This window comes from Lindgomyces ingoldianus, assembly GCF_010093535.1.
Source record: "Lindgomyces ingoldianus strain ATCC 200398 unplaced genomic scaffold BDR25scaffold_22, whole genome shotgun sequence".
Taxonomy (NCBI): Eukaryota; Fungi; Ascomycota; class Dothideomycetes; order Pleosporales; family Lindgomycetaceae; genus Lindgomyces; species Lindgomyces ingoldianus.
In genome coordinates this window covers 120175-145575 of record NW_022985183.1, presented here as the reverse complement: position 1 = coordinate 145575, position 25401 = coordinate 120175, and the positions used below count along the sequence as shown (strand labels likewise).

The 25401-nt window shown below is 51.7% G+C and overlaps 11 protein-coding genes across 11 annotated transcripts; 4 read left to right on the top strand and 7 right to left on the bottom strand.

Moving 5' to 3' along the window:
• Positions 1 to 252: 252 nt before the first annotated feature.
• On the bottom strand, positions 253 to 2795 carry BDR25DRAFT_50741 (dihydroxy-acid dehydratase-like protein). Its single transcript, XM_033698677.1, has 6 exons — positions 2380 to 2795; positions 2218 to 2315; positions 2156 to 2163; positions 1956 to 2063; positions 1492 to 1884; positions 253 to 1394 (listed from the first exon to the last, which is right to left on the bottom strand). Exons 1-6 carry the CDS (start codon positions 2533 to 2535, stop codon positions 343 to 345), a joined length of 1815 nt encoding a protein of 604 aa, XP_033545882.1. The 5' UTR covers positions 2536 to 2795; the 3' UTR covers positions 253 to 342.
• BDR25DRAFT_50767 (uncharacterized protein) lies at positions 2596 to 3859 on the bottom strand. The gene has a single exon (XM_033698678.1). The coding sequence runs from the start codon at positions 3693 to 3695 to the stop codon at positions 3057 to 3059; it is 639 nt and encodes a 212-aa protein (XP_033545881.1). The 5' UTR covers positions 3696 to 3859; the 3' UTR covers positions 2596 to 3056.
• A 651-nt stretch (positions 3860 to 4510) lies between these two features.
• Positions 4511 to 6923, top strand: BDR25DRAFT_289205 (uncharacterized protein; the record flags this gene model as incomplete). The annotated part of the gene is made up of 2 exons (XM_033688436.1): positions 4511 to 4868; positions 5014 to 6923. 2 exons carry the CDS (start codon positions 4511 to 4513, stop codon positions 6921 to 6923), a joined length of 2268 nt encoding a protein of 755 aa, XP_033545880.1.
• A 1293-nt stretch (positions 6924 to 8216) lies between these two features.
• On the bottom strand, positions 8217 to 9209 carry BDR25DRAFT_356802 (uncharacterized protein; the record flags this gene model as incomplete). The annotated part of the gene is made up of 8 exons (XM_033695706.1): positions 8217 to 8277; positions 8306 to 8373; positions 8534 to 8591; positions 8635 to 8752; positions 8794 to 8836; positions 8865 to 9009; positions 9068 to 9108; positions 9168 to 9209. 8 exons carry the CDS (start codon positions 9207 to 9209, stop codon positions 8217 to 8219), a joined length of 576 nt encoding a protein of 191 aa, XP_033545879.1.
• Positions 9210 to 9327: 118 nt separating this feature from the next.
• Positions 9328 to 10609, bottom strand: BDR25DRAFT_356801 (uncharacterized protein; the record flags this gene model as incomplete). The annotated part of the gene is made up of 9 exons (XM_033695705.1): positions 9328 to 9464; positions 9510 to 9701; positions 9731 to 9839; positions 9958 to 10050; positions 10090 to 10155; positions 10225 to 10267; positions 10336 to 10454; positions 10510 to 10558; positions 10590 to 10609. 9 exons carry the CDS (start codon positions 10607 to 10609, stop codon positions 9328 to 9330), a joined length of 828 nt encoding a protein of 275 aa, XP_033545878.1.
• A 1402-nt stretch (positions 10610 to 12011) lies between these two features.
• Positions 12012 to 12864, bottom strand: BDR25DRAFT_394461 (uncharacterized protein; the record flags this gene model as incomplete). Its single annotated transcript, XM_033698308.1, has 4 exons — positions 12012 to 12171; positions 12269 to 12365; positions 12431 to 12668; positions 12737 to 12864. The coding sequence occupies 3 exons, from the start codon at positions 12862 to 12864 to the stop codon at positions 12339 to 12341; spliced, it is 393 nt and encodes a 130-aa protein (XP_033545877.1). The 3' UTR covers positions 12012 to 12171; positions 12269 to 12338.
• A 516-nt stretch (positions 12865 to 13380) lies between these two features.
• BDR25DRAFT_264186 (uncharacterized protein) lies at positions 13381 to 15041 on the bottom strand. The gene is made up of 2 exons (XM_033686852.1): positions 14628 to 15041; positions 13381 to 14576 (listed from the first exon to the last, which is right to left on the bottom strand). Exons 1-2 carry the CDS (start codon positions 14751 to 14753, stop codon positions 13740 to 13742), a joined length of 963 nt encoding a protein of 320 aa, XP_033545876.1. The 5' UTR covers positions 14754 to 15041; the 3' UTR covers positions 13381 to 13739.
• Positions 15042 to 17382: 2341 nt separating this feature from the next.
• On the top strand, positions 17383 to 18313 carry BDR25DRAFT_229818 (uncharacterized protein; the record flags this gene model as incomplete). Its single annotated transcript, XM_033685320.1, has 5 exons — positions 17383 to 17781; positions 17897 to 17944; positions 18004 to 18036; positions 18117 to 18200; positions 18269 to 18313. Coding segments are annotated over 5 exons (609 nt in total), but the record flags the coding sequence as incomplete, so codon positions are not given.
• A 3375-nt stretch (positions 18314 to 21688) lies between these two features.
• On the top strand, positions 21689 to 22823 carry BDR25DRAFT_50675 (uncharacterized protein). The gene is made up of 2 exons (XM_033698676.1): positions 21689 to 22418; positions 22500 to 22823. Exons 1-2 carry the CDS (start codon positions 21828 to 21830, stop codon positions 22707 to 22709), a joined length of 801 nt encoding a protein of 266 aa, XP_033545874.1. The 5' UTR covers positions 21689 to 21827; the 3' UTR covers positions 22710 to 22823.
• A 1082-nt stretch (positions 22824 to 23905) lies between these two features.
• Positions 23906 to 24685, top strand: BDR25DRAFT_356795 (uncharacterized protein; the record flags this gene model as incomplete). Its single annotated transcript, XM_033695704.1, has 5 exons — positions 23906 to 23926; positions 23961 to 24025; positions 24077 to 24286; positions 24316 to 24512; positions 24561 to 24685. 5 exons carry the CDS (start codon positions 23906 to 23908, stop codon positions 24683 to 24685), a joined length of 618 nt encoding a protein of 205 aa, XP_033545873.1.
• A 51-nt stretch (positions 24686 to 24736) lies between these two features.
• On the bottom strand, positions 24737 to 25362 carry BDR25DRAFT_356794 (uncharacterized protein; the record flags this gene model as incomplete). The annotated part of the gene is made up of 4 exons (XM_033695703.1): positions 24737 to 24782; positions 24862 to 24880; positions 24928 to 25237; positions 25264 to 25362. The coding sequence occupies 4 exons, from the start codon at positions 25360 to 25362 to the stop codon at positions 24737 to 24739; spliced, it is 474 nt and encodes a 157-aa protein (XP_033545872.1).
• Between the last annotated feature and the right edge of the window lie 39 nt (positions 25363 to 25401).

The following is a 25401-nucleotide window of genomic DNA, read 5'->3' as shown; positions in this document are numbered from 1 at the left end:
GTCATCCTCCATAGAGAAGGTCCGCCGAAGATATCCAGAAAGTCGCCTCGGAGCCATCTCCGACACTATTCGCCATTCGCCATGCATCATCATCACCATCACCGTCTATACCCAAAGGAACACATATACACCCACTTTTGCACTCCTCTTTTGCACCTCCCATCTGCCTGAAGAAAGCCAGGAAATCCTGTCTAAATATATAATCAATCCATCACGGCCAAACTTTTATATATCGCTGTGCCCATTCGTGTCTACCCGCGCTCTTCCAGGTTAATGCCGTATCAGATTGCATCCTCCCCAAGTTTTGTATTACGGGCGGGTATGTATTTGGATGCTTAGAGATCAAAATAGATCCGTCATAGCCCCATGACTCGCATCCCCAACCAACCTCGCATACTTCGCCAACACGCCCCTGGTCACCGGCATTTTCGGCGGTTTCCAACTCTTCAGTCTCTCTTTAACATCCTCCTCCGACACACCCATATCAATCCGATTCTTCTCCGCATCAATCGTAATCACATCCCCCTCCTTCACCACCGCAATCGGCCCCCCAATCGCCGCCTCCGGACAAATGTGTCCAACAATAAACCCGTGACTTGCACCCGAGTACCGCCCATCGGTAATCAAGGCCACATTCGAGAGTTTCGCGCCCATGAGCGCAGCTGAGGCTTTCAGTTGCTCGGGCATTCCGGGTCCGCCTTTAGGGCCTTCGTAGCGGACTACGATGACGATGTTTTCTCCGCGCGGGATCTTACCTGCGTTCAATGCGGCGGAGAGCTGGGTTTCTTTGTCAAATACCATGGCTTTGCCCACGAATTTCAGGCCTTCTTTTCCGGTGATTTTGGCGACTGCGCCGGATGGTGCGAGGTTTCCGCGGAGGATCTCGATGTGGCCTGTGGGTTTTATGGGGCTGGAGAGAGGGAGAATGAAGGTCTGGTCTTGAGGGAGAGACGGAAAGGGTTCGATGTTCTCGGCGAGCGTTTTCCCCGTTACGGTCAAGATGTCGCCGTTGAGTAGGCCTGCTGCGACCAGCAATTTCATGATCGATGGCATGCCACCAATGTCAAACAGATCTGCAACATAGTGTTTCCCGCTAGGTGCCAGGTTTGCGAGATACGGGACTTTATTGCTGACGCGCTGGAAATCGTCGAGTGTGAGGGGAACGCCTGCGCTACCGGCCATAGCTAGGAGATGCAGCACCGCGTTTGTAGAACCCCCGAGTACCATCATCATGACGAGAGCGTTCTCGAAAGAGGCTTTTGTGAGGAGTTTGGAAGGCGTGATGTTCTTTTCCATGCAGATCCTTATGGCGGCAGCAGCTTTGGCGCATTCGCGCATTTTGGCGGGGGATTCGGCAGGAGTGGTGGAGGAGTTGGGGAGGGAGAGACCCATGGCTGTGGAGTGTTAGTAATTGAGAAATGTAAATTCGCAAAGTTAGTGTCAAGGAGACAGAAGGATAATAGAACAGGACACGGAATTTGGGTTACATGCCCTCAATTGAAGTACTCATAGTATTGGCCGTATACATGCCACCACAAGCACCTGCGCCCGGACACGCATGCTGCTCAATATCGTCCAAGATCTCATCCTTAGTGAGCTTTTCGTTGGCCTCGCTCTTCAGCGTGTCGTAGATGTATGCTCCGTGGGCTTCGTAGCAGGTGCTAATGTTGATTGGTTTACGGAGAGTCTCGCTGTAGCCAGGCTTGATCGACCCACCGTAGACCATGATTGATGGACGGTTATGACGAGCAAAAGCCATGATGACGCCTGGCATGTTCTTATCACAACCGGGAATCGCAATGCAGGCATCGTGATGTTGGGCGCATGTCACGGTCTCGATACTATCGGCGATGATTTCGCGGGTTTGGAGGGAGAATCGCATTCCTTAGCTTTGTTAGCATCTTATATCGTCTCCAAGTTGAGAGGGCGCTTAGAAGCGGCTCATCGTATCTCACCTTCTCCGCCCATAGTAATGCCGTCCGAAACACCAATGGTGTTGTACTGCCACGCCAACATTCCGTCGTTCAAGAGATGCTTCTTGATCTCCTTCCCCAGACCAAGCACTATGAGATAAAGTCAATAGATTGCTTCCCAAGGCTTGATTCTTCAATCAACGAGTGGCTGGCGTTTATAGCGGCTAGATAGAGCGACTTACAGTGCATGCTGCATGGTTATCAGTATCTGAATTTTGGTTATAGGCCATAAGTTATTACTCACTTGCAAGGGTTGCCTTCCCACCACACACTCGCAACACCAACTTGTGGACTAGTCTTCATCGCTTTTTTATTCGGGACGCCGGCCGCGTAGAGCATTGCCTATAATTTCACATATGAGTAAGGCCAGTTCAAACCTCGCAATTCAGGTACAGAAGTGAAGTACCTGTGCGCCCGGAAAGTCGTGGTCCTTGGTGAGAGTGGATGAGTACTTGTTCAAGGCGAGCTCTCCGTCCCTCATGGTGCCATCTGGAAGGTGAGGGAAGTCGAGGTAGCGAGGCTCTTCCGGCTCACGCTCTTTTTCAAGGTTCTTCGGGTCCATAGTGAGCAATCGAGATAGCTCCTTGCTTGGAGGTCTCAATTGGCTGTTCTAAGAAAGGATGAGTAGAAAAGAAGACTTGAAACCAGATGAAGGATTGAGGAAGAAGGAAAGATGGGAGAACAGAAAGATGTAAGACGAGTGGGGTTATATAGGATGGGAGAGGAGGTTGGAGGCTGAGAGGTGAGTTGAGAGGTGAGGGAGAGGTGAGGGAGGAAGCCACAGAGAATTTTCAAGTAAAGTTGACCGGAAGTGCTGGATTAGATATGTACCTCACGCAATCAGATAGCAGGCAAGGTACAAGCTACGACGACAGCATGGGTACCTTCGCAATCGCAGTAATGGTGAGATAGTTAGCCCTTTATCATAGCTCTGAGGGAAGCAAGTGGGGCAGACCAGCTTCTTGAGACCCAGTCGTCTTGACCTCGGAGGAGCTGTTGAATGAGGGGTGCACGACTCCAACGCAAAACGGTCTTTCTCTCTGCGCAGGCAGCAAGGGTCCGCTCCGAGTGCTAGTTCTTCGTCTACGGACGCGCGGAGCCAATGTTAGTGGTGAGATTGCAAGACGGTGTGAAACAATTGGAGCCAACGGATAGTGCAGGACCTGGCGCTCGACTTTTTTTCAAAGCAAAAGAGCACGCGGAAATGCCGAGAAGGTTTCGGCGAGAAACCGGAGGCCAAGCGATAGCGCCAACGGGCGGGAACCGCACCCAAGCACCAGGAAGTGTAGGTAGGGCGAGACCCTCCCTGTCGTATCTGTAAAGCAGCTTAGAAAGGTTTAAGTGTTCGAGAAGGGTGTCGCATGGCGTTGGTGATGATTGGCACGATAATTCAGCCATCGCGAACTCAGAATCATGCAGCTCCACGCTGGAGACGCTGGAGACGAGTGGGTCCGCGTGTATGACGCTGTGACGATATTCCCGCGCTCCGGCAATACGCGATAGTTTAAGGTGAGGGCAATTGAGCACTGGAGTGTGGAGAGCAGGCGTTCGAGGACACATATCTGAAGCCTCTCTCAATCTCTTCGACCAGATCAGAAGGATGGGGATGCCAGCTTCAAGCAGTGTCCCCGTCTCCAATTGCATCAAACGTTGAGCCCACCACTGCGTACGCGAGATCGTGGCTGTCGGGTGCATCCAAGCATCAGTGGCCATTACAATCATCACAGAGTGATGCTGTAAGGATGTGATGGCGCCGATTGCAGACTTGCTTGGGACAGAGTGGTGTTTTGATAGAAGGAACGAGGTTATAAGGGGCAAGAGCGAGCTGATCGAGCACAGAAAGAACGATGCAGATATTACGCGCAATGAACCAGCCAGGAGTCGACCAGCAAGACGACCTCGCTCAAGTTACATGAGGAGAAGAATATTATCAGAATGAAATCCACAGGCACTATATGTATACATGAGTGTCTGATCTAATGCGAAGGAAACTGAGCCTCGGAGATGAATGCCAAGCATGTCATACCCGCACTCGCGCACGCCAGCGCCCAAACTGACATCATCCGGCCCAGCGCCGGACCAGAAAAGCAACACACTCTCAATTGAGCTGCTGCCAATGTTGACGTCCACGCCGCTGTTTATACCTAAGGGTACAAGTAGTAAATCAGGCCAGACGCCATTGCACACCATCATCAAGTAGTCGTTAATCCTCAGTCTTCAGACCACCATCCCATTCGCAGGCCACTCTACTTTGCCAAAAATGAAGCCGTCTTCGTGTCTCCCATTCACTGCAGCGGCCCAAATTAGGTATTTCTGCTCGTAGCAGCGCATTCGCTGCCGTCCCCAACGTGCGCGGATCGCACCGTAACAGCCGTCCCAGGCACCGTTCACTCTCTGCCAGACACCAGGGCACGATTCCTTTTTCCCTCTGCCATTGGCTGCCGGTCGTTACCAGAAGCACTCCCATCAACATCCCACACGCCCACGTTTCCACACTCCGCTGAGTATACAATTAGCCCTCCAGCACGGCCTTCTGGATGGAGCCTCATTCGCGCCGCCGTCATGGCACGTTGCTGCTTCCACAGGCCCTGATTCTCTTCCTCAGGTCGTGTTTCGCCGACTCGCCAGGACTCGCTGTAACACAGTCTCACACCGATATTCCCTATTCAGGCTGGTGGGAGACTATAAAGAGACGCCTATTTCAACGCCTACTTCACGTTCTCTCCTTTATTGATAGCAGAGAGTCTATTTTTGTGGGCATGGTGAAGTTGACGGCGATTTGTGGCATCGGTATCGGCTCGGCGCTCTGGATATGGAGCAACCACAGCAAAGAAAAGAAGACCTCACGCTCTGTCAGCGGATCGAGGAAATCGGTATCAGATGTTTCCAGCGATGGTAAGACTCTCGGTACCCTTCCTGCAGCTCCCTGCATTCACGTGACGTTATCGGCCGGGGGGGCTGACGCTCCATGGGGCATCGCTCAAGTCCGCGCATGGCTTTTCCAATTCCCATGGTTCCAATTTCTGCCGCTGACCCATAGAAGATGCTACGGCAACCGATCCTGGCCTCCTAAAGAAGCATTCCACCGTGCGAGCATACAAAGTACCCAGGACAGGCTTCACCTACCCGGCCATCCGCACCTTCTATCGTCCACACTCCCAGGAGAAGAAGTTGCCTAGCAAACCGAATCCTGTTCCACTCCTTGTCTTCATTCATGGACTTGGGGGGTCCGCGGCTCAGTTTCATCCCATTCTTGTGAGCTTGGTCAACTTAGCACCATGTCTCGCAATTGATCTCCCTGGATGCGGCGTCTCGTCGTTTGAACCCAAGGATTGGAACGCGTATACAACCGAGGCCCTTGTGCATCTCCTCGCCGTTATCATCGAGGCGCATCGAGACCGCGATGGAGGTCAAGGTGTCGTCCTCATCGGCCATAGTATGGGTTGTTCTTTGGCAGCGCTCCTCGCGTCTTCCTCGTCCCCATATGCAGACCTAATCTCAGAGCACATTAATGGCCTGATTGCAGTCTGCCCAAACGCCGAACCGCCGACCAAAAGGCAGTGCAAAAGTATAAATCTTGTTACTTCGATCCCCGGCCCTATCTTCGAGTTGATGCGTAAACTCGATCGCCGAGGAGGTGTTAATAGCAAAAGCGTTGAGCGAATGGCTGGTCCAAATGCTGAAGAGGAAACCAAGAAATTGCAACTCCGATTCAATGAACAGAGCCAAACCCCGGTCTGGCAACGGATGGCGCGTGGCATGATTCCCGACTATTCTATGGGAACCCCGCAGGGTGGCCTTCCAGGAAAGGAAGTCTGGAGTGGACTGCAGCTTCCAGTGTTCCTTGCAGCCGGTGACGCTGACAATATCACACCTACTCATAACGTGGAGAAAATTGTGAGGTTCCTAGGAAGAGACATGTCTGCCATCGAACGACGGAAAGAACCAGTCAGTCTGCCAATTGCTGCCATTCCGATAGATCCCGCCACGATCGATCCTGCGATCGCAGAACGAAAGCACCAAGACTCAGGGGTAGATGCACGAGACCTACCTCAACTTCTCGATGACAACACCGTTCCCGCCTCTTCTACAGCCTCTTCGACGGGCGAAAGCTTGGTAAATGCTGACACAACTTCTTCAACGGGAGAGAGCGCAACCATTGCGGAAACGTCAGCGTCTACCAATCTAGTCTCGCCTGCCTCCGAGCTCCCGCCACCGTATCCCCGACGCCTTGTCATTAAGACTACGATTCTTCCCAAGCCAGCAGCTCATGCTTTGCTGTTCGCGCCATCCAGTTCTCGCACTCTCGCAGGGCTCATCGGCACCTTCCTCGCCGACCACGTCGACCCACGTCTCTCTCTCGGCTGGCAACTGCAGTACTTAACAGCCGGGGGCAAATGGGATGTCAAGAACCTAGAGAAATGGAGAGCGGTGCAGCCAGTGTCACTCCCCATCGCCAACGTCTTCCGCGCGATGAAGACGCTACGCGAAGTAGACGAGCACCACGCACCGAAGATCTTCGTAAAGGAGTGGGCCGGCAAGATCCGCGCGATTGTAGATATTAGCCACGACTCGCCAGTCTACGATCCAAAGGGCATCGAGGACGGCGGAATCGAGTACCATAAGTTCCCGACCGTCTCAAAACTGCCGCCGACGGTGGATGAGGTCCGCCAGTTCACCGCGCTGATCGACAAGATCCGTGCGGAGCTGAAGCAGGGTGTGGGCGCCGGTGAGCAAGCGCAAGCGCTTATAGGCGTTCACTGCCACTATGGCTTCAACCGCACGGGCTTCTTCGTCGTCAGCTATCTCGTTGAGCGGCTGGGCTACAAGGTCGAAGAGGCCATCGATTTGTTCGCGACTGCTCGCCAGCCCGGCATCAGACACGAGCACTTCATCAATGAACTCCATGTTAGGTATTGTGTCGGCCTCAAAAAAGCTCCCACTCTTTAATGGAATTTGCTAAAAATTTAACCTTCGCAGGAGTGCCGGTTTGAGAAAGCTCGGAGCTCTCTATTCTAGGGAGCGGGCTAGGGAGTTGGCATTTGGCTCTAGGTTTCTATGGGGCGTTTTGGGAGGGTGAAAAGGATGGAGTTATAGGTATTGGGCCTAAGGCAACGGCATTCAGGTTGAATCTCATAGAATGCCAAGTCTTGCGAGTGTTTGCTTGGTATTACTTGTGATACTGTCTTCAACGTTGACTTGCTGATATTACAGGACACACACTATTCCTCCAAAAGCTTGCCAGCTTTCTTTAAACGGGAGTAGCGACATACTTCCTACGTCGTAGGAGAGTGTGGAATTACCCTTTAGAATGTCGGGTCCGTTTCTGATCATTCATAGAAACTCCTTTCACACCACGCAACCACTCCCGAAAGTGTTCATCCCTCTCACATACTCTTTCTCACCCCGCCCATATGCCAGCTACCTCCGCGATTAAGGCCCCTATCCAGGAGTCCCACAGAAAAGGGGCCCGCCCTCGGCCTTCCTGCCTCCTCACCCACTCTCCACCTCTGCATTCCAGCCAAAAAGACAGCGGCAAATCCAAGTTCATGGGGTTTAAGGAGCAAAAATATAAATGCCATTAAACCAAACCGGATTGAAAACATCAAGCATGGAATTAAATTCACTCACTATGTCTCCAGTGGTGTCTGAGATGCTTTACCCCGGCATTACATAGCGCAGATGCTCCTGTAGATTAAAACATTCAAGCACAGATAATGATGCCTCTCTAAAATATCTCCATCAACCTGCGATGGGGTCTTAAATAAAGATAAGCCATCCTTTGCCTCCATGGATGGTGTTCGGAGGCTAAGAATCACAAGTTCCCCCTACCATGAAGACTAAAATGTTGAGTCGGGTATCTTATGAGTGGAGAGGCGCCTGCAAACTATTAGGCGGTGATCTACTTCATGATGCGAAAGAAAAGATCGAGATAGCTGCTTCACAGAGCTTAAAATCAAGGATAGATATACGCGTCTCATGTCTCTGCAGAGTGCGTTGGTGGGTTATAAATATCTTCATTATTCCCTCATGAAGTCTAAAATGTCGAAAGCAGCTATGGCAAGAGCTAGAGAGTCTCCTTCCTGCAGGCAAAAAATGCATCCCAAATGCTATATACGTCAGTCTAAAACTGTCTTTCGGCATCATCATAGGGTCTAAAGATCACGGATAAGAGGTCTAGTGCATTCATGCTGCGGAATGGATTGCCATATAGAAGGTGTCTGCAACTTTCTCTCATGATGTCTAAAATATTCCGTCAGATCGTCCAGTAGTCGGAGACCGCTCCCAGGGGCTACCATCGCTACTGGTTCCATTCATGATAGTTTAAAAACTTCGCGAAGCTCTCCCAGAGTCTTAAATCAGGGTTAAGGTATCCAATTCCCCTGTACCAAAGCGTAGGCTGACCGATTAAGGAAAGTCGAACGCGCAAATGTGCAGTGACTAGCTATAATTAAAAATCCTTAACACTCGTAAGTATGTCTTAATGAAAAATTATAAACTCGGGAATACCGTTTGCATCGTTTCTTCTCGGTTCTAACTACATAGCTAATTCAGCCTACGATTTTATCATTACCGAAGCCTCTATCTAGGGAGCAATAAAAAGTGTGGGTTTGTGTTCTGGTTGGAGCAGCGGACGGGAGTATTAGAAAATATATGGAACAATAACAATGGGAGTTGTTTGGCGCCTACAAAGACATAGAGGACGTGTGCTTTCGTCGTTGACTTTGCTGCTGCTAAATATTCGATCGCTTCAGCAAATGGCTCTAAAATTCCCTCTGCTAATACAACATATCAATCAATCAAAACTTAATGTTTCCACGCCGTGATTGAAGTGATGGATGGGAGCAATAAATCGGATGAGACTACATAAATCGTGAACCCTCGGCCGACTGTGAAAGTTTGGCAGTTCATATCCATGGCGGACCTAGTGAAAGGTGTAAATGAAATTGGAGGGTGACGGTGGCTTTTATACTGCGAAATGCTTGAGAAGGAAATGACGTAGCAAAGGAGCTTGAAGTAGCGAGTATCAAAATGCCTCGATGGTGTGCATAGGTGCGTCGTCCCCCCCAATCTTTCGCTTCAAAAAACTGCACATACATTGCCCTAAGAAATGGTCGAGCCCTGTATCATTTGTCTAATCAGAAGCTGCATCGAAGCTCTCATGTTGAATATCTTCTAGCAGTAAGGCGACACGAAAGTATTCCTTTCAGCGCTGCGAATCGGGCCTTCAGCCATTGTCAGCGTAACAATCACGTGCTACTTCCTTCTCTCCTTCTTCCTCTCATAGAAGTATTAAGCCCCGTTCTATCTCCTTCTTCTGCTTTTTATATTCATGCCAGAGTTCCCCTCCCCTTCAATAAAATACAAACCGTAATGAAGAACGCCAGAGCCATAAAAATATTCTCAGCAGGTTAGCATGGCTTGCTTGCTTCCCCAACACTAAAAGTCGTCTTCCCCAATTTCCGATGTCTCTAAAATACCCAAAAGTGCCTCAAGTGACCCTCTAGACAGGATATACAATGTACGCAGGCAAACCAAATATCCTAGGGAAATAAATGAAGTTGTTACGGTAACGACCTGTGACACCTTTCAACCCTGACATCCATTGGACTTTGGAGGAAGCCTTACCAAGAAGCCCCATGAACCTTCCTAAGAATCTCACGCATAAGCCTTGTGCTAGAGCTCCAGTACCCCATTTAAATACTTGCTTGAACCTGTCAAGCTTCCCTTTCTTCGCGCAATGTCTTTACATTCACTTGACATTGTACGTAGCAACCCATCAACGCTACTCTTTGAACCTTTGACTTCTTGCTTGTAGCATCCCCGTGACAGAAGTCGCAAATGTAAGGGTGTCTTTGCAATGTCCTACACCGCTAATGTCTCCCGCGGACTAAGAAATCTAGACTCACTGGCTACTACGCTTAAACTCAATAAAGTAACGCACCATGGTACCTTCGATACAATTTAAATTATCTATTCAGACGCAAAAAATGAGTGACAAAAAGCTGCAGCATTTGTGCGCAATGGTTTGTCCATCAGTAACGTTACTTCTAGATTGAAAAGGTATCTGCGGAGGCTGTCTATGTCTCAGGGGAAAACTCTAGCTTATATGTACAATGATTCTGTGCTCTTTGCCGGTAAAAACGAAGTCCAGGACAATTTCAGGTACATGAATAAAACTCTAACTCCAGTAATAAATGGTCCCTTTTAGTACTTCTGGACGAAACTCTAAGATATACCTTTCCATGACCTCTCTTCTCAACCGTCTCTCAAAAACCTCCAGGTTTTGTGAACTAGGATCCATTTGCGGATAGCTCTAGACTAAGATATCGAGCTCCGAATCACATGTGTCTTAAATCACCTGAGTAACCACCACATGTCTTCTCTATACAGCCTTGTCTCTAAAAGTGTCAGCTTTTGTGAGAAATGATCCACCATCAGCCCTTTGGGACTAGAAGTTGGCGCCCCAATATCATATGGCTAAAATATCCCGGGGTCTACATGTCTTCTCTGCAATCGTGTCTCTAAAAGCTACGGGTTTTGTGAGCCATGGCCTACTCGCTAGGACTTCTGAATGAGGAAAGCTCCGTGAGTATCAACCGATGAGTCCTAAACCATACTGAGAACCAAAACATGTCTTTCTCTATATGGAGAGTATTAATAGTTTGATGGCATAACCATGTCCAAAAATCACAGGCAAGGTATCAAATGTCCCAATTCTAATTTCTCCTTTTCAAATCACGCCGTGATCCTAGAGCTGGAGAATAGAAATTCGAGCTCACTAACAAGTTGAAAAAGAGCCTAGGACTGTATAAAATGTGAGGATACTAGAATTATCTGAACAATCAAATCATGAGATGAGCGGAAGACGAAGAGGTAGCGAGAATGCAATCAAGAAGACATCATATCTTCATGATGGTGAGAATCTTCATGTTTTGGTGTTTGCTATCTTAACTGATGAGAGAGCAAGAAAATCGCGGATCAGGATGCATAGTGTCTGAAATGAACGAGGCTGAGTTTGGTGGGAATCACGGGTTTTCTTACTCCCGATAGTGCATTCCAATATCTACAATCGTCGCTCAAAAGCAGCCTTGTGAACGTGCCTTCCTTTACAAGCAAGAGTTGAGTGAATAATACGTCCAAGTAGACTCTGTCAAGTATGAAGTCAGCCTCGGTAGAAGAACATCATGCCATCAGGGCCTGATCCCCTAAAGCTTAAAGTGGCCTGGCTGCTCGCAAATACGAGTAAACCCAAATTTGAGGCCCACGATGGGGAAGGAACTAAACCTTCAGGTTAGCTATGCTTAAAGAGCATAACATCGCCGTAGGACTTTATTTCACGTGTAAATGGCATGATCATATGGAGGCGAATTAAACAATGCTTTAACTTGACAAGTCATAACGCAATCTCCACCAAGATCATAGACAGAGCAAGATACAAGAATCGTGGGGGTCGTCAGTTACGCCAACGAAGCCCTAACGGAGTTGAGATCCGCGTCGAGTTAACAAATGACGACGTCCAGTAAGCGCCTCCTATTCTCCCTACGTGATCATTAAGACCCAGGTTGGTGGCGCAAGCTGCAATTTCTCTTCGTGACTCGACCCAACACGCCGTAGAGTTGCGGCTGCTGCCGCTGCTGCTCATTTCGGCTCTTGACAACGACAAATGCCGAGCAGTAAATGAGTTGCTAATGCTTCGTATAGATGTCCGCAAGGCTGAGCGTGGGGGTTTGGATTTGGTTCTGGACTTTGGAGGGGGGTCAATGATGTGATGGACGTGCGATGTTGATGATGTGAGTCATGAACAGCCGTTTAGTCGAAGGAGGAATGAAGGCGAGTAACTAGAGTAAGCAGAGAGAGGTCATGAGGCTACAGACTGCATTCTGCAGTCGAGAAGAGAAATAGGATGTTCCAACCACTTACCTGGTTTCGCAACCTTGCCTCAAAGAATGGGCGACAAGAGATATGCCTGTCTCTACACGTTTCTGTAAACCTTGTGACCATCTAAGAACCGCACAGGAAACAGTGCACCCTTACGCGCTTGGACTTCCGCCAAACTACTGCAGGAGACTCTGAACGCAGCGACCCCGACAACGCCCACGAACACTGGAGCCTCTGGGATGGCGGTGCGTTGTATTGTTCTGCTCGCCCTCCAATCCTCAAGCATCTTCTCGCCACGGTACCCTCGGGTTATGATCTACCGATGATATCAGCCCTGTCATCTTCGTTTGTCCATCCCGAGCTCTTCCCTACATAGGAACTTATGGATGACCTGAGGCCCCCCCGGATCGTACCTTGCAAGGCATCAGGGAACAACCATTCGCCCACGCCACACTAGCATGGCAATTGCACCCCATGAACACATCAACCGGCCTCACCACCCCCTAACCCCTGACAAGACTTTCAAAATGCATAATGCTAACCTCATGAGATGAGGTAATAAAAGACTTGCATACCAACGGACCTTTCGAATACCGACACCGGCATTGGGCCGGTACAAGCGTGATTGCCTGATCGCCTGCCGGCATTTCATCCCAGGGAGGATGCATGAAAGATGAGAGATGGACGGCAGGGGAGTTAGTGTGGCTGGAGGGAAAGGGAGAGTCAAGTGGGGGGGAGAAGAGATGTGCCTCAAGGGTGGGACCGGAGGTGGACAGGGGCTCAATTGGTGATAATCTGCGTGGTTTGGTTAAGCTTTGATCGACGAACGGCATTAAAGCTGGCTTTTATGAAGGAACTAGCAAGGCTGCCAGTGGCGTCACTGCAGCTCCACTGGGAGACAGCGGCATGAAGCTGAGAGGACGTTGTGACTCGCTTGGGGGTTGGATTCCTTCTCGGAAAAGAAGACGGAGGTGGAAATAAAGGTGGTGCGTGGCGTGACTAGCTGCATGTTAGTCATCGGCTGCATAAAATTGGATTATGGATGAGGCTGTTGAAGGGGTGAGGTGTTGTTTCAAGTCTGGGCTATTCTCAAGCTCTGAAGTCGTTAGTGCGACGAGTCAGGGTCGTGTTACAGATCGCCCAGAAGAGAAAGCACGACATCGGTTGCCGCATCAAGGAGAAGGAATGCGAGTCGCAAGTGTGCCAAACGCCAATGTCAAAGTCTCTTGGATTCGTTTGACATGCTGTTACAAATCGGGCTTTGCTCTCACAGCCGTAATGGTGAGTCGTGGTAGAAAGTCTCTAAAAATAACAAACGAAATTGAAATGAGGTCATTCAACAACCTTGTCTCGGCCTCCAGAAGATCTGCGGGTCAGGATGCAGGAGAACATCAACTCTGCATGTGCCAAGCAGAGGCTGCAGAACTTGAAGTCAGAACACGAGAACACGAGGCACTAAATAAGCAAAATGCAGCGTGATGAAGGTATCAAGGGTGGCACAGAACGGCTAAGAAAATCTTCGTTTCTCGTTGCTTCTAGGTTTCTATCCAGAGCGCACATGTGATTTCTCGAGTGGCTCGAAAGCTCCCTCCCTTCATTATCGTACAAGTGCCTCCCTTGAACTTTGTGGGTGAAGAAAAACCTAAGCCGTCCAACTCCGGCAAGATCAAGATCGGCGACATTCCGTCTGAGACCGACCTTGATTCGCTGGTATGCCACCCAAATAGCAAAATAAAATAATGTGAAGTACAAGAAGGATTAACGAAAGTAAGAATGAAAGTTGTGCCGTCCACATTCGAAAACATTGAATCAATCGATCAACTGAAGGAAAGTCGACATGAAGTCGATTTATTGTAAATAGAGAGATAGAGGAATATTCCAAATCTATTGAGCACGCGGGTTCTTATCCTCCGTCAACAAACTCGCAATCGGGACGTTATCCCGGGGAGCTGAGCTCCAGGTGCCACTCCTTTGTCGTCCAGCAGACGGGACCGGCATAGGGAGAACATACGGCATTCGCTCGGGAGCGGACACAGCGCTGATGTTAAGGGGGCTGTAGTGCTTGCTAGGCTCGCTGTGGACAGGCGACGCATAAGGGAAAGGCGAAGGCTTCAGAACAGGGTTGCTCATGACGCTGCCATCCGGAGATGCGTCGGGAGTCGGAGGGCGGACGGGGTTAGAGCCAGAGCGCCATATCTCCTCAAGCTGGGCTGGACTAACATCGGCACCATAGTCAGCCGCAATGTTGGCCCAGAACTGTTGACGGCGGGCCTCGTAAATGGCACGGAGGCGGTCAGTGTCAACAACCTTTGGTTGATGGACAATCTCAGTATTGATGCGAAGTGCATTGTGGGGCTCCGGAGAGTCACGCGGAGTTAACGGGCGCGGCTTGGGAAGAAGGATTTTGTGCTGATTGCGGTTGGGAGAAGCACTGATGGAGGCGGCACGAATGTGCGGGCTAGCACCATTGTAGCTCATGGGGGAGCCATGGCGGGATGATTGAACATAATCATCATTGTCCACTGCCATCGAATAAGCCGGGGATTGGCCGGCGGAGCTTGACGAGGTTGCGGAGGACACGGATGAGGTGCGCTTACGGCGGTGGCTTCCGTGCGACAACTGATGGAAGTGCAGGCGGCAAGCCAACTCGGTCTTCTTGAGATGAGCAGCAATGTGCTTGTAGGGCATCTTCTGCATGCGGGTCTGGAGGAGGTAGTTCTCCTGAGAATGTGTCAGAGGGTGTTTCAAACATGGATTTGGTTTAATGCTCACCTCTTCTTCGGACCAAGACCTATTTCCACCGGCAGACATCTTCCGAGCTCGCAAGCTGGAGGAGGAGGTAGACTGAGAGTCCATCTCGTTGAGAGGAGAGAGAATCTGGGGCTGGTGATGAAGCATGTTGGCTGTGGGTGTTGATGTGGACTGTTGAGGTGTATAGAGACAGTAGACAGTGGCAGTTGATAGTAAGACGTTGTCGTCAAGTCGTTGTCCGCAAGGGAATGTTCGTCGGTTGTCTTCGAGGCTGGCTCGTGAAAGGAATGTATTACAAGGTGTGAAGGAAGGTAAACACAATGTAATTGCTCAGCAATGTCAATTAAGGAACGGAAGGCAGCCCAACCAGTGGGAGATAAAAGAAAGTAATTACAAGGCTGCTAAGAGAAACCAAAAGACTGTTGCCGATTGAACAAGAGCGGTTGAGGCCTGGAAAACTTGGGGCATCAGACAAGATATAGAGTTTGGACACTGACAAGAAACGGGTCGTTCTTGGGACGCGACAGCAGCATGGCTGATTGGAGTGGCAGGACTTGATGTTGGCAACGTTTTCAAACCTCAGTCCTGCAACTAAGTTTTGATCGTCGTCATGGTCGACGTTGGCGTTGGAGCCAAAATGTTTAGAAATTCCTTGACACGAGACATGCTAAGCCTGAAGGGGATGGGTTGGAAGTTTGAATGAGATCTGGATGCCCGGAACACGGTTGATCGAGAGTGGCCTTGCATGAATTCTACAGCCTCTTTGGTGCATAGCGGAGCAGTTTCAAAACTGGGCGTGTTAGAGGGTGGGACGTGCTGCGGACTTGTGCGAAGCGAGACGTTTGACAATGTTTTGAGGAGGAAACAAGCTCTCCCGGAGGCTCGTTACGGGCGGGCGCTAACTCGGAAAACGGGGTGACAGGCTCTGAAGGGAACAGTGCACAGGTAAGGTTATCTGGATCTGAGTCGAGGGCGGCAGCTGCAGCACCGGGCAACACGAAAATTCGAGCAAAAAGCAGCAGAATTGAGCAGCAGAAAACGGCATAGAACAAACAGCTGCGGTATCGCCGAGATGACGCGCAAGACAAAAGGGCTCGTACGACTAGGCTGCTGGCGTCGTGAGACAGACGAAACGAAAAAGCCCGGAACCGCTGAGATCCGTTCTTGAGCATCAACGATAAGGCATCCTCCCCAGGCAGCTCCCTTGAGCGATCATGGAGGCGCTGATGCTGGCGGTGAGTGTGAGAGCTGGGGGAGAGCGGTTCTGAGAGCGCCGGCGAGGCCTCTGGCACTGCTCTCAAACGCGGAGGCTTGGACTGACACTGGGGGCGTATCAGGTGCACGGCGGCCTTGGCGCGGGCCCGCTCAGCACCTCAGGCACGGGGAGCAGCGAGGGGTTTAAGAGCGCAACAACCGCAGTGCTCGGAGCTCACAAGTCGAGCGCACGATAGGAGCATATGAAGAGGTTAGGAAGTCTCTCCGTGTCATGGTCGGGGTTGCTTCGCGGACGTCGTCGACTGGAGCGAGTGCGCAGCGGAGAGGGGTTGCTGGGCCGGGATCGCCTGGCGCTGCGACGCTGGAAATGCGGGTTAATTAGTTATAATCTACAAATCGGAGCGGCCCATTGGCCAGCAGAAATGTTTTATGCTGGACAATGATTGCTGAGCTGGCCGCGCTTGGAGATGTGCGACGTCGGCGGACACTGCAATGGCATTCTCTTGTCTCTTGGTGGCGGGCGGTTGTGAGTCGTGAGTTGCCCATGCTCGCTTCACCGATGAAGGGACAGAAAGCACGAGCGAGAAAAAGGAAAAAGAAAAACGCAAAGTCGCTCTCCTCCTGCTCCGCCGTGCACGCACCAACCCCCCCCCCTCACTAACTCCCACCATCATCACTATTCATTAACACCATCACTGCACCACCACGCACTCAGCTGCGCTCGCCGTGATTCCATACTGCGCGCCCACCCTCTCTTGAGGCCGCTCTTTCACGCGGGCAGCACAGTGAGATGCCAGGGCTGCGGGTGCTCGTCTGTGCATTCACTGCTGGCCTGCGGCCGCTGCTGGCCAGCTCCATCGGTCGCTATGCATTTCATGCAACACTCGCATGAGAGACCGTCACGCGCTGGCTGCACCTCCCCCGCCCTTCAAGACTCGTCCCCGTAACTTTGAAGCCACCTAATTCATCAAGGCCCGTCGAGGAGGCTATTACCCCGCTTCTTGTCTGCCCGCCCCAAGTATCGCTACCTCCCTCCCCCCAGTCTCCCTCACCAGGAGACAGGTACCAGTACCTCGTTCTCCCCGTTCTGGCGGCTGCCCCCGCCGGCATTTGGCTGCTTGACCCCAAAGTATCCTGGTCGTCCTCCACACTCATGCCTTTGCAATGCTCCCATTCGCTCGTCTGTCTGCGAACCTGACCCTTCTTGTATCCATGTACAAGATCAGCGTCCGCACCCGGCCAGGCGATCGCCTACTTGAATATCATGTTGATCTACCACCTTCGCTCTGGCCGTTTTGCCCTTTGAATGCGGTCCTGAATTTGCTTAGAGCATGACCTCACCTTGTAGGCGCGACCACAGTCACCAGTGAAGCTGCTCCCGCATCTCTGCTTGCCTGTCGCCCCCCCCATATCGCCCGTGTTCGCCATGTCGTGAGTCCCATCTTCAACTCCACCAGCAAGTCCGTGTCGTCGCCTCCGTCTCGTGCTGAGCACTGAGCACTGGGCACTGAGCCCTCCCACAATCACGCTGGGCACGCTGACGTCGTACTCTGCGTTTCACAGTTCCTCGCCGGCCGCAAAACGCAACCTGAAACCCTCTCCCATCGCAGCAACCACGCAGCCGAGCTCTCAGTTCGCCGCGTCTGCCGAGCTCCCCAGTCTCCAGCCGGCGGTCACGCCAGCTCAAGAGCCTTTCTCCTCGTTCCCGCAACCGACGTCGCCAGGGAACTCGAGGAAGCGGAAGTCGGTTGGCCAGGCCCTGGACCAGATGGCAAGCAACGCGACCCCAACGGGAGTAGCGTCTGGCGACGCACCGGCTGCTCAAAAGGCCGATGTCGACCCGCCGCCGGCAGAACCTAAAGTCAAGAAAAGTAGAACCAACACGCCGTGGACGCCGGCTGAGGAGCAGAGACTCAAGACGATGAGAGATGCGGGGAACAGCTGGAGCGAGATCGCAAAGGTACGGAGTAGACAAACACAAATCTAAGAACCGCAAAACTTGATACACAGCCTCCTTCAAGGGGGAACTTGATTCAAAAAGACCCTGGTAACTGACTCGGGTTCCATCACGTCAGACCTTCCCACAACGAACAGAAGGAAGCGTGAAAAAACACTGGTACAAGGTAGGCGGGGCCCCGTTGGCCATTTTGTACTGCTCGTCCGCTGATCACGACTGCTCCAGGACATGCACTATGCCGAGTTCGGAGAAGACGAGGTGGGTCCTCTCTGCGTCTCTTTCAGCATCTAATGTATCTCTCGGTGAACACACACTGACCAATTTGAAAAAAAAAAAAGAGCGCAGCGCTTCTTGCCGCCATCAAGGAGTACGACTCCAACAAGTGGAAGGTTATCGGACAAAAGGTTGGAAAACCTGCAAAAGTAGGCCTGAAATACATCTCTTGTGTCCCATCGTGCTCTTCGGTGAACCTCAAGCTAACAGATTGTAGGCGTGCGAGCAGTATGCGAAGGAGCATTTTGGTGGGAAGGTTTGAACGGTTTATGAACACAGGCTGCATCTTTCCGGATTTAGCGCGTTGGGCTCACCTTATGATACCAGCTCTCTTTTCTACATAGAGCATTGCATGTGCAGAGCTTCTGTCGGCAGCCGCTCGTCTCCTTTGGATTCTTCGGACATGGTTCTTGGAGAGGGAGCATACGACACATATGTCTTTCTCCATTTTAGTCACAATGCCCGGTCAGGTTAGGTCTTTATCTCGTGTTATCCTTTGGTGCTTATTCTCTCCTCTCACCGTCTCTTCCGTGGTATTGGAATTGGTCTCGAAGGAGGTTCGACTCTGGGCGTAATATCCGCTTTCTTGAAGTAGCGAGGCCTGATAGCGCGGCGAATCCAGTTCCTTGCTGAACTCGGACAGCTCCCCGGGAGTCTGGGCTCAACTGAGGCCGTCATTGGTCGGATCCTAATATGTCTTTCGTTTCAAGATCTTCCTTTGTTTCGGGCACCTGCTGCTGTTTACATGGTATGTTTCAACGACTTGCCTCTACCAGAAAACAATTTCCTCCGTCCCCTGCTCCAGTTCGAAGATCGACTTCGAGCCGACTTCGCCGCTGAGTGTGGCACACACATGCTGCCTCCCGTTGTGTGGCGATACCGCAACGCCGCACCGTCGCCGGTGGATGGATTGACCGCCTCCCGCTCTGGCGCCATCAGCATCGATGTGGAGATCTCGGTCGCGATGTGTTCGTGTAACGTTGCGAACGGGCCTTGCGGCTGCTCTGCCGAACCGACCCGGTGGAGCTTGTGCGTAGTGTGTAGTGCGTAGTTGGGCGACTAGAAAGCGTTTTGACCAAATGGACGAAGGTACGCCATGATATGGCCAGCAAAGAACGCGTCAAGAGGGAGTATGCGAGCGCAAGGGCAGGATTTCCGAGCTCCACGGCGCGTACGGCACGATTGGATCCTTCTTGTCAGCGTGACGTCTGCGTGCACCTAGAACGCGCCAGTTTAGGAAGCGCGTGGGCGACAAGCAGATGGCAGGACCGTTGTTTCCTCCCGGTCGAGGATTCAACTGAGAGTTGAGCACGATTACAAATGAAGGGCAGCGATCTCACGTCAAGGTTAGGCCTATGAGTGTGCGCGCAGCTATAACAGCCTAAATGGCTAATAGAAACGTCGTTGGTCGAGCACTTGAAGTTGGCATTGGCATATCAAGCAAGTGCAAGGCCTGACCAAATATCACCACCGCCGTGATATGAAATGACGACGAGCCCTTCTAGTAGGGAGCACCCATGGAGAGACCTGGTCATGCACAGTCGCGAAAACAGTCACGTGCGACACCGTGCACCAACGAGGGACACATCCTCCGTCCTCCGACCTCAGAGAGGAGGTGGGTAAGTGGGTCGTCGTTGCGGCGACCGTACTCGCGCGCCTGTATCTATCTCTATGTGCGTGGTGGCGCGCGGTCTTGCATCGTGGTAAATGATCAGTTGTTCTGCATCTATCTTGCGGCCCATCTGGTGGCTGCACTGCAGTCGAGATGAATGCGAGTGTGCGATGCGAGGGGCACATCCAGCCAGCAGATCAAAACGGCGTGCTGCCAGCCACGCCAAGCTCGTCTCGCCTTCCTGATGGTGGTGCTGTTCTCTGTTCTGAGTTCTCCCGAGTTAGCGCGGCCCAGTCGGTGTTGTAGCGCCACATGTACGTACCTCTGCCTCATTGCTTGCTCCTCGACGTCGTCTCTCCCCACCTTGCTTCCTGTCGCCGCGGCTGGTGTCTCATATATAATATTCTCCGCTGCGTGCATCTCCCATCGCCACTATTCTGCACGCATCCATCCGTACGCCCGCTCTGCTGCAGTACTCTTTCTTTCGTGCGTCATTCGGCAGGGCTCGCAGTCGGAAGATTCCTGTGGCTCGGGCGATCCTCGCGCTCGGTGGGGATGGGCAACCGCATATAGCGCATGGGTTATAGTATAGCGTCCTGAAACGGCATTTGCATGAGCTGATGGCCCATGGGCCAATCTGAAGCCATCCATGCCAATGCGTCCAGAGGAACGACTGACTGAGGACCCGCTGCCCTCTCACGGCTTACAGGCGGGTACCACGGCAAGACCGCTCCCTTTGCCGGCATTTCGTTGCCTGTCCCGAGAACCACTGCAAAAAGGTGTCCGCATAACGGCCGGCATTGTCAGGCATGGCCTAGAGCTCGCTGAGCGTCATGGCATGCCATGCCCTGATGTCCCATCATGAGCGCCTGTCAGCCCAGGCGCCTTCGTCCGGCGAGCCGCTCTTCGCTGGTCCCAGCATGACCTCCCAGCTGTTCCTCCCGCGATCCTGGCTCGTCGACTCTGGTCTCATCTGTATGGCATACAGGTGTTTTGGCAGGTGGCGGCGCCGAATGGGGAAAGCTCATCTTCCCCTTGCCAGCTCGCCACGGCCGTCCTAGACCCTTCTGAGTGCTGTTAATGCGCCTTCTCCGGGCTACGCTGGGGGAAGTTCTGCATCCAGGATCGAGCCTGCAGAGCCTGTAACGGCCTGGAGATCTTCTGTGAGGGTTCTAGAAATAGGGCTGCGGTGGCATGGACCACCATCCTCCTCGGCGGGCGGTGCTCGATTGGAGCTTGGACAAGTACCTTCTGGCGGCCCTCATTTTGGACGGTCAGCCACTCAAAACACGAGCCCAGCGGCATTGCAACCTGCGTAAATGACCTGCGATTACTCTCCAGATCTAGTGCTGGGCACCCTCCCCCGGTCATTGATCACCGCATTATGCTTGACGTAGAATTTGTCCTGGGGCTTGCCCTACTCAGCTAATTCCCTACCTTTCAGGAACAAAGACCGTCTCGTGGAAGACCCATTGCCTTTGGTGCTTGGACACAGAAGTCCGTGTGGCAATTGCACAGGACCGGCGCTTTTGAAGGGATAATACTGCCCCAAATTCTTCAATGCTTCTCCTATCTCGCGCAAACGACATGTTATAATGCACGGCGCGCTCCCAACCATACCTCAAAGAAAAGTTTTGTATTTCAAGGCTATATCCGGCAACCCAGACACTTAACACGACCCGATAAGATTCTTCGAGCTTGATTGATGGCGCGGCCCTCCAGGCTACTTCTGCTCCAACATTTGTCAATATAGCAAAACACGAAGAATCCCAAACACGTGCGATACAAATCCTCGAGTCGGCACACCATCTCAAACTGGGCATCCTTTCTGGTTCAGGTCTCACTGCGGCGGCCTGCCAGAGCAAGCTAGCTCTGGTAGTCTCCATGCATATTCGCAACGCTGGCGAGTCCCCATCGAGGCAGCTCCCTCGACGACTACTACGTGCAAGGCCCTGCGGGAGAAGAACACATTCCGACCTCAAACGTCGAACATCACAACGTCCTCCAGTATGGCTTACCTCCCCAGTTCCACCCCTCCCTCCTGCAGCCACAGCATCATCAAACACATTCTCAACATGCTACGGCTGGTCTCCATCTCCAAGTCACAGATATCGAAGGCCACTCATCTCTACATCAACCACACTTCTTGCGCCATCATCCATCCATGTCACATCCGTCTCCATCTTCACCCTACGACATCAGCGGCTACGGTCAACAACATCCATCCCAAGCTGGTGGCCGCAAACGCAGTCGGCCGCACGAAGAACTACAGCCAGACCTGCGAGGTCCTCTAGACCAACCACCCGACCCGTACGGCCAGGCACCTGGAGACGTCCTTGTCGAACTGACACCCGGTGGTCGTCACCCACAGTCCCAGGGATATTCCCTTCACCCATACCAACAACAACCTGCCCCACCCCCACCCCCGCCTCAACACCACCACCACCGACTCCCCGACCAGCGTCCTACTAAGATACCACGCATGGCCGGCGAGGATACCTCTCCTCTCCAGCACATCCATGGTCCCCCCAGTGTCGTAGGACAGGAGGGGATGCCTCCGCCCGCGGCGCGACCACGAGGCCCCAAACTCAAATTTACCCCCGAGGACGACCAGCTACTTGTCGATCTGAAGGAGAAGAAGAACCTCACCTGGAAGCAAATTGCCGACTTTTTCCCTGGCCGGAGTTCTGGTACTCTGCAGGTTCGCTATTGCACGAAGCTCAAGGCAAAGACGACGGTTTGGACAGACGAGATGGTGAGTGCTACTACCTGAAACGCGAGACGTCGAGACGTGAGGCCACAATTTCGGACATGCTAACCAAAGTCGGACAAGCAGGTCCAAAAGCTTCGCAACGCCATGCAGGAGTACGAGAACGATCGTTGGCGCATCATTTCCTCAAAAGTCGGCAGTGGGTTTTCCCCGGCAGCATGCAGAGACAAGGCGGCGGAACTGGACGTAGTAGAGGTTGAGGAGGAGGACCAGGGCGGTTACACGCAGTCGCAGATGGCTCCGAGCTCAAGTGACCCCACTGCGTCATTCCAGTGACTCGCCGAACAGTTCGAAGGTCTTCATGCGTGGTAATTTAATGATTTGGGAAGAAACGAGACAGGAAGGGATGCTTTTTCAGGGCGGGTTGTGCTGGTCACGATCCCAGTTTCTCCTAGGGAAATAACATTTAATCGCCATTGTTGACGACATTACTACGAATCTACGGTTATACCTTTCTCGACACTCGTTTAGAACCTGCATCCTAGGGACTACAATTCTTTTCTTCACGGGGCATCGATATCTTCAACGGGAGAACTTCGGAGACGGTTTCGATATCGCATAGCGGGTGGCGTTGGGAAAAGCTTGAATGAGGGTTTCCGGGATGTTTTCGGGGACCAATTGGGGGCGAATCGCAATGGGCAAAGAGGCGGCATTAACACATTCACCACTTTCTTACAACTACAACGGCGGAGACGAGACGAGGCGGGTAGGACGGTCAGAGTAGCAGGCACACGCAAGAAGGTCTTTATTGGCATTTGCATGTTTCGGGATTATATCAAATTGGACGGTTAGCTTTATGGCTGTCAAAAGGCGGATTGTGCGGAGAGGCAGGAAAGATACCCAAGGGGAACCCATGGTTCCGGTCGAAGAAGTGTTTTGAGTTGGATCTATTTTCTTATCGTCCTATTTCGTCATTCGGAGCAAGCGACAGGAGCGGCATCTTTCATGGGCTGGGGGTATCAGCTGTATTCACCCTGTTTATGCATTTATTTCTTCATTGCGTTGCCCTTTTCCTATTCCGCAGCCTACAGGGACACGTAGCTGTATTGTGTTGCGCATTGCACACACTCCACATTCGTTACAAACAGCATCTCCTTTTTCCGCTTCATTCTTCTTGGCATCTCCGCCCGCATATCTTTCTTCTTTTGAGACTCTTTTTAGACACCTTAAACTTCATTGTAATACACGTAGCGGTTCAAGAATCGCCGAAGTCACGCCAGAGAGAAACATGCACATAATCTGTCATAGAATGGGAATCCATCGCGTGGCTGGCAGATAAAACAGCTCTTTGACAATTCTTCCCAACCCAGTTGCGAATATGATCTGTCGTTCGTATGTTGAAGCACAGACACGACACGCGCTGTACTCCACAAAGATCTGAAACCGTTCCTCAACATTAAGACTTTTATGCCTTAATACCGGATCTGAGGAACCGCCTTCAAACTTTTATTATTTTTCTTCCAAGCACCTGAATGTTGCTCCCAGAAATGCTTGTTCCGCAAAATTATCTTATTCACAGCTTGCTAGCTGAGGGGTTTTACTTCGCGCCGCGTCGCCCCGGGCTTGCATGCAGCAATTGAATTGCGCGTTCAGTAAAGCAAATGTTAAGATATCAAATGCTGCTAAGCGACGGGGCCTCTCAGGATTTGGTCACGCGCACGGCACCGTGGAACGGATCCGTGGTTGAGAGCTGACCTGACAATTCGATACCCAGGCCCAGCCCTATCTGAAGCTACAGTTGCACGGATGAGAAGAGGTGACCCCCAAAGTTGGGCCAAACTTCTCTCCGCCCCCGAACCCTTGACCGACATGGGAGTCTGTTCACTCGTTTGCACGGGCCTCAAGCGATGCTTGTGCTGGCTCGAGCGAGCGCGCGAGTGAGTCTCAGCGGTACTTGCTCAGCGCTCTGTGGAAAGACCTGCAACAAGGTACATCAACAAACTCGACACGGAGCCCCTGATGCGACGAGAGCACTTGCACTCGGAGGACTTTGGTCCTTCACTGAACCAGTCTGGCTGCTGAGCTGGATCTCCCAACACCAATTTCCGCCTTGCTTTCAATTCATTCACTCATTTAATCGTCTCTAGTCAAAATCCCAACAATTCAGGCACTCCATTCCCATCCCAGTCAATCGCCGATATTGGAGCTGCTTTGTTTCTATTTTCCATACACTCCTTCTTAAGCTTCTCCCGCCATTCCAACTAATATATGGCTTCTTTCGATATATCATATTTCGATCCCGCCATCATTAATTCCTCCCACCGCCCTGTTAATAAGATCCAGAAAAAAGAAATAGTCCGATCTTATTGTTGGTCAGTGTCAATAATAACCAGCCTGTGCCCATGCAATCTCGAGGGCACGCACGCGAAAAAAAAATAAGAATCTTGTTTATAATACCCGGGTCCGCGCATAATATAGCCGCGTGTACTGCGCCGCAGCATAGTTCCCTGAGTCCTCTCTTGCCTTGTGCGTTATTGAAGGAGAGAACAGGGACGAGGGTTCGATTTGATGAATTCAGGGTTGGAAGTTTGGTAACGATGGGCGAGTCTGTTATCGAAACAGATGAACGGTGAATTGCAGATACCTCTTCTAGTGCCTTTCTCATTTCCTTCTCTAGGCGCTGCAACTGCATCTGGAGATGAATAGCGAAACAAAATCTCGGAGAGAGCGAGACTTAGGTCGCATTCCCCATCCGTCGCCTTCACGATGCAGAGGAAGCAAACCATGGAACGGTACATTGATACGTGTCTGTCTGACCGGTCTCGATCATCCCTCCCTCTCGAGCCCTTGCGAGCCCTCGTAATCTAACCGGATCCCAGTCTTAATATACGACATGGTGGCCAAGGCATGGCCACGCGCACTCGCTCGCGCTTGCGAGCGACCAGCAGCGAGAATCCAACTCCAACTGCCCGTCCGCGGGAGGCAACATGACTGGTGTCGTTTCTCTGAGCAACAAACGCCAAACTAG

What these genes read in the sequence shown, in the direction of transcription:
- BDR25DRAFT_50767 (XM_033698678.1), bottom strand. Translation starts at nt 3,695, where the DNA reads ATGATTGTAATGGCCACTGATGCTTGGATGCACCCGACAGCCACGATC.
- BDR25DRAFT_50741 (XM_033698677.1), bottom strand. Translation starts at nt 2,535, where the DNA reads ATGGACCCGAAGAACCTTGAAAAAGAGCGTGAGCCGGAAGAGCCTCGC. An exon ending in ACGACTTTCCGGGCGCACAG is followed by an intron (nt 2,316 to 2,379) that starts GTACTTCACTTC and finishes GTGAAATTATAG; the next exon opens with GCAATGCTCTACGCGGCCGG. An exon ending in TATGAGTACTTCAATTGAGG is followed by an intron (nt 1,395 to 1,491) that starts GCATGTAACCCA and finishes AACACTCCACAG; the next exon opens with CCATGGGTCTCTCCCTCCCC.
- BDR25DRAFT_264186 (XM_033686852.1), bottom strand. Translation starts at nt 14,753, where the DNA reads ATGCTTCATCACCAGCCCCAGATTCTCTCTCCTCTCAACGAGATGGAC. An exon ending in GGTCTTGGTCCGAAGAAGAG is followed by an intron (nt 14,577 to 14,627) that starts GTGAGCATTAAA and finishes ACACATTCTCAG; the next exon opens with GAGAACTACCTCCTCCAGAC.
- BDR25DRAFT_50675 (XM_033698676.1), top strand. Translation starts at nt 21,828, where the DNA reads ATGTCACATCCGTCTCCATCTTCACCCTACGACATCAGCGGCTACGGT. An exon ending in CGGTTTGGACAGACGAGATG is followed by an intron (nt 22,419 to 22,499) that starts GTGAGTGCTACT and finishes TCGGACAAGCAG; the next exon opens with GTCCAAAAGCTTCGCAACGC.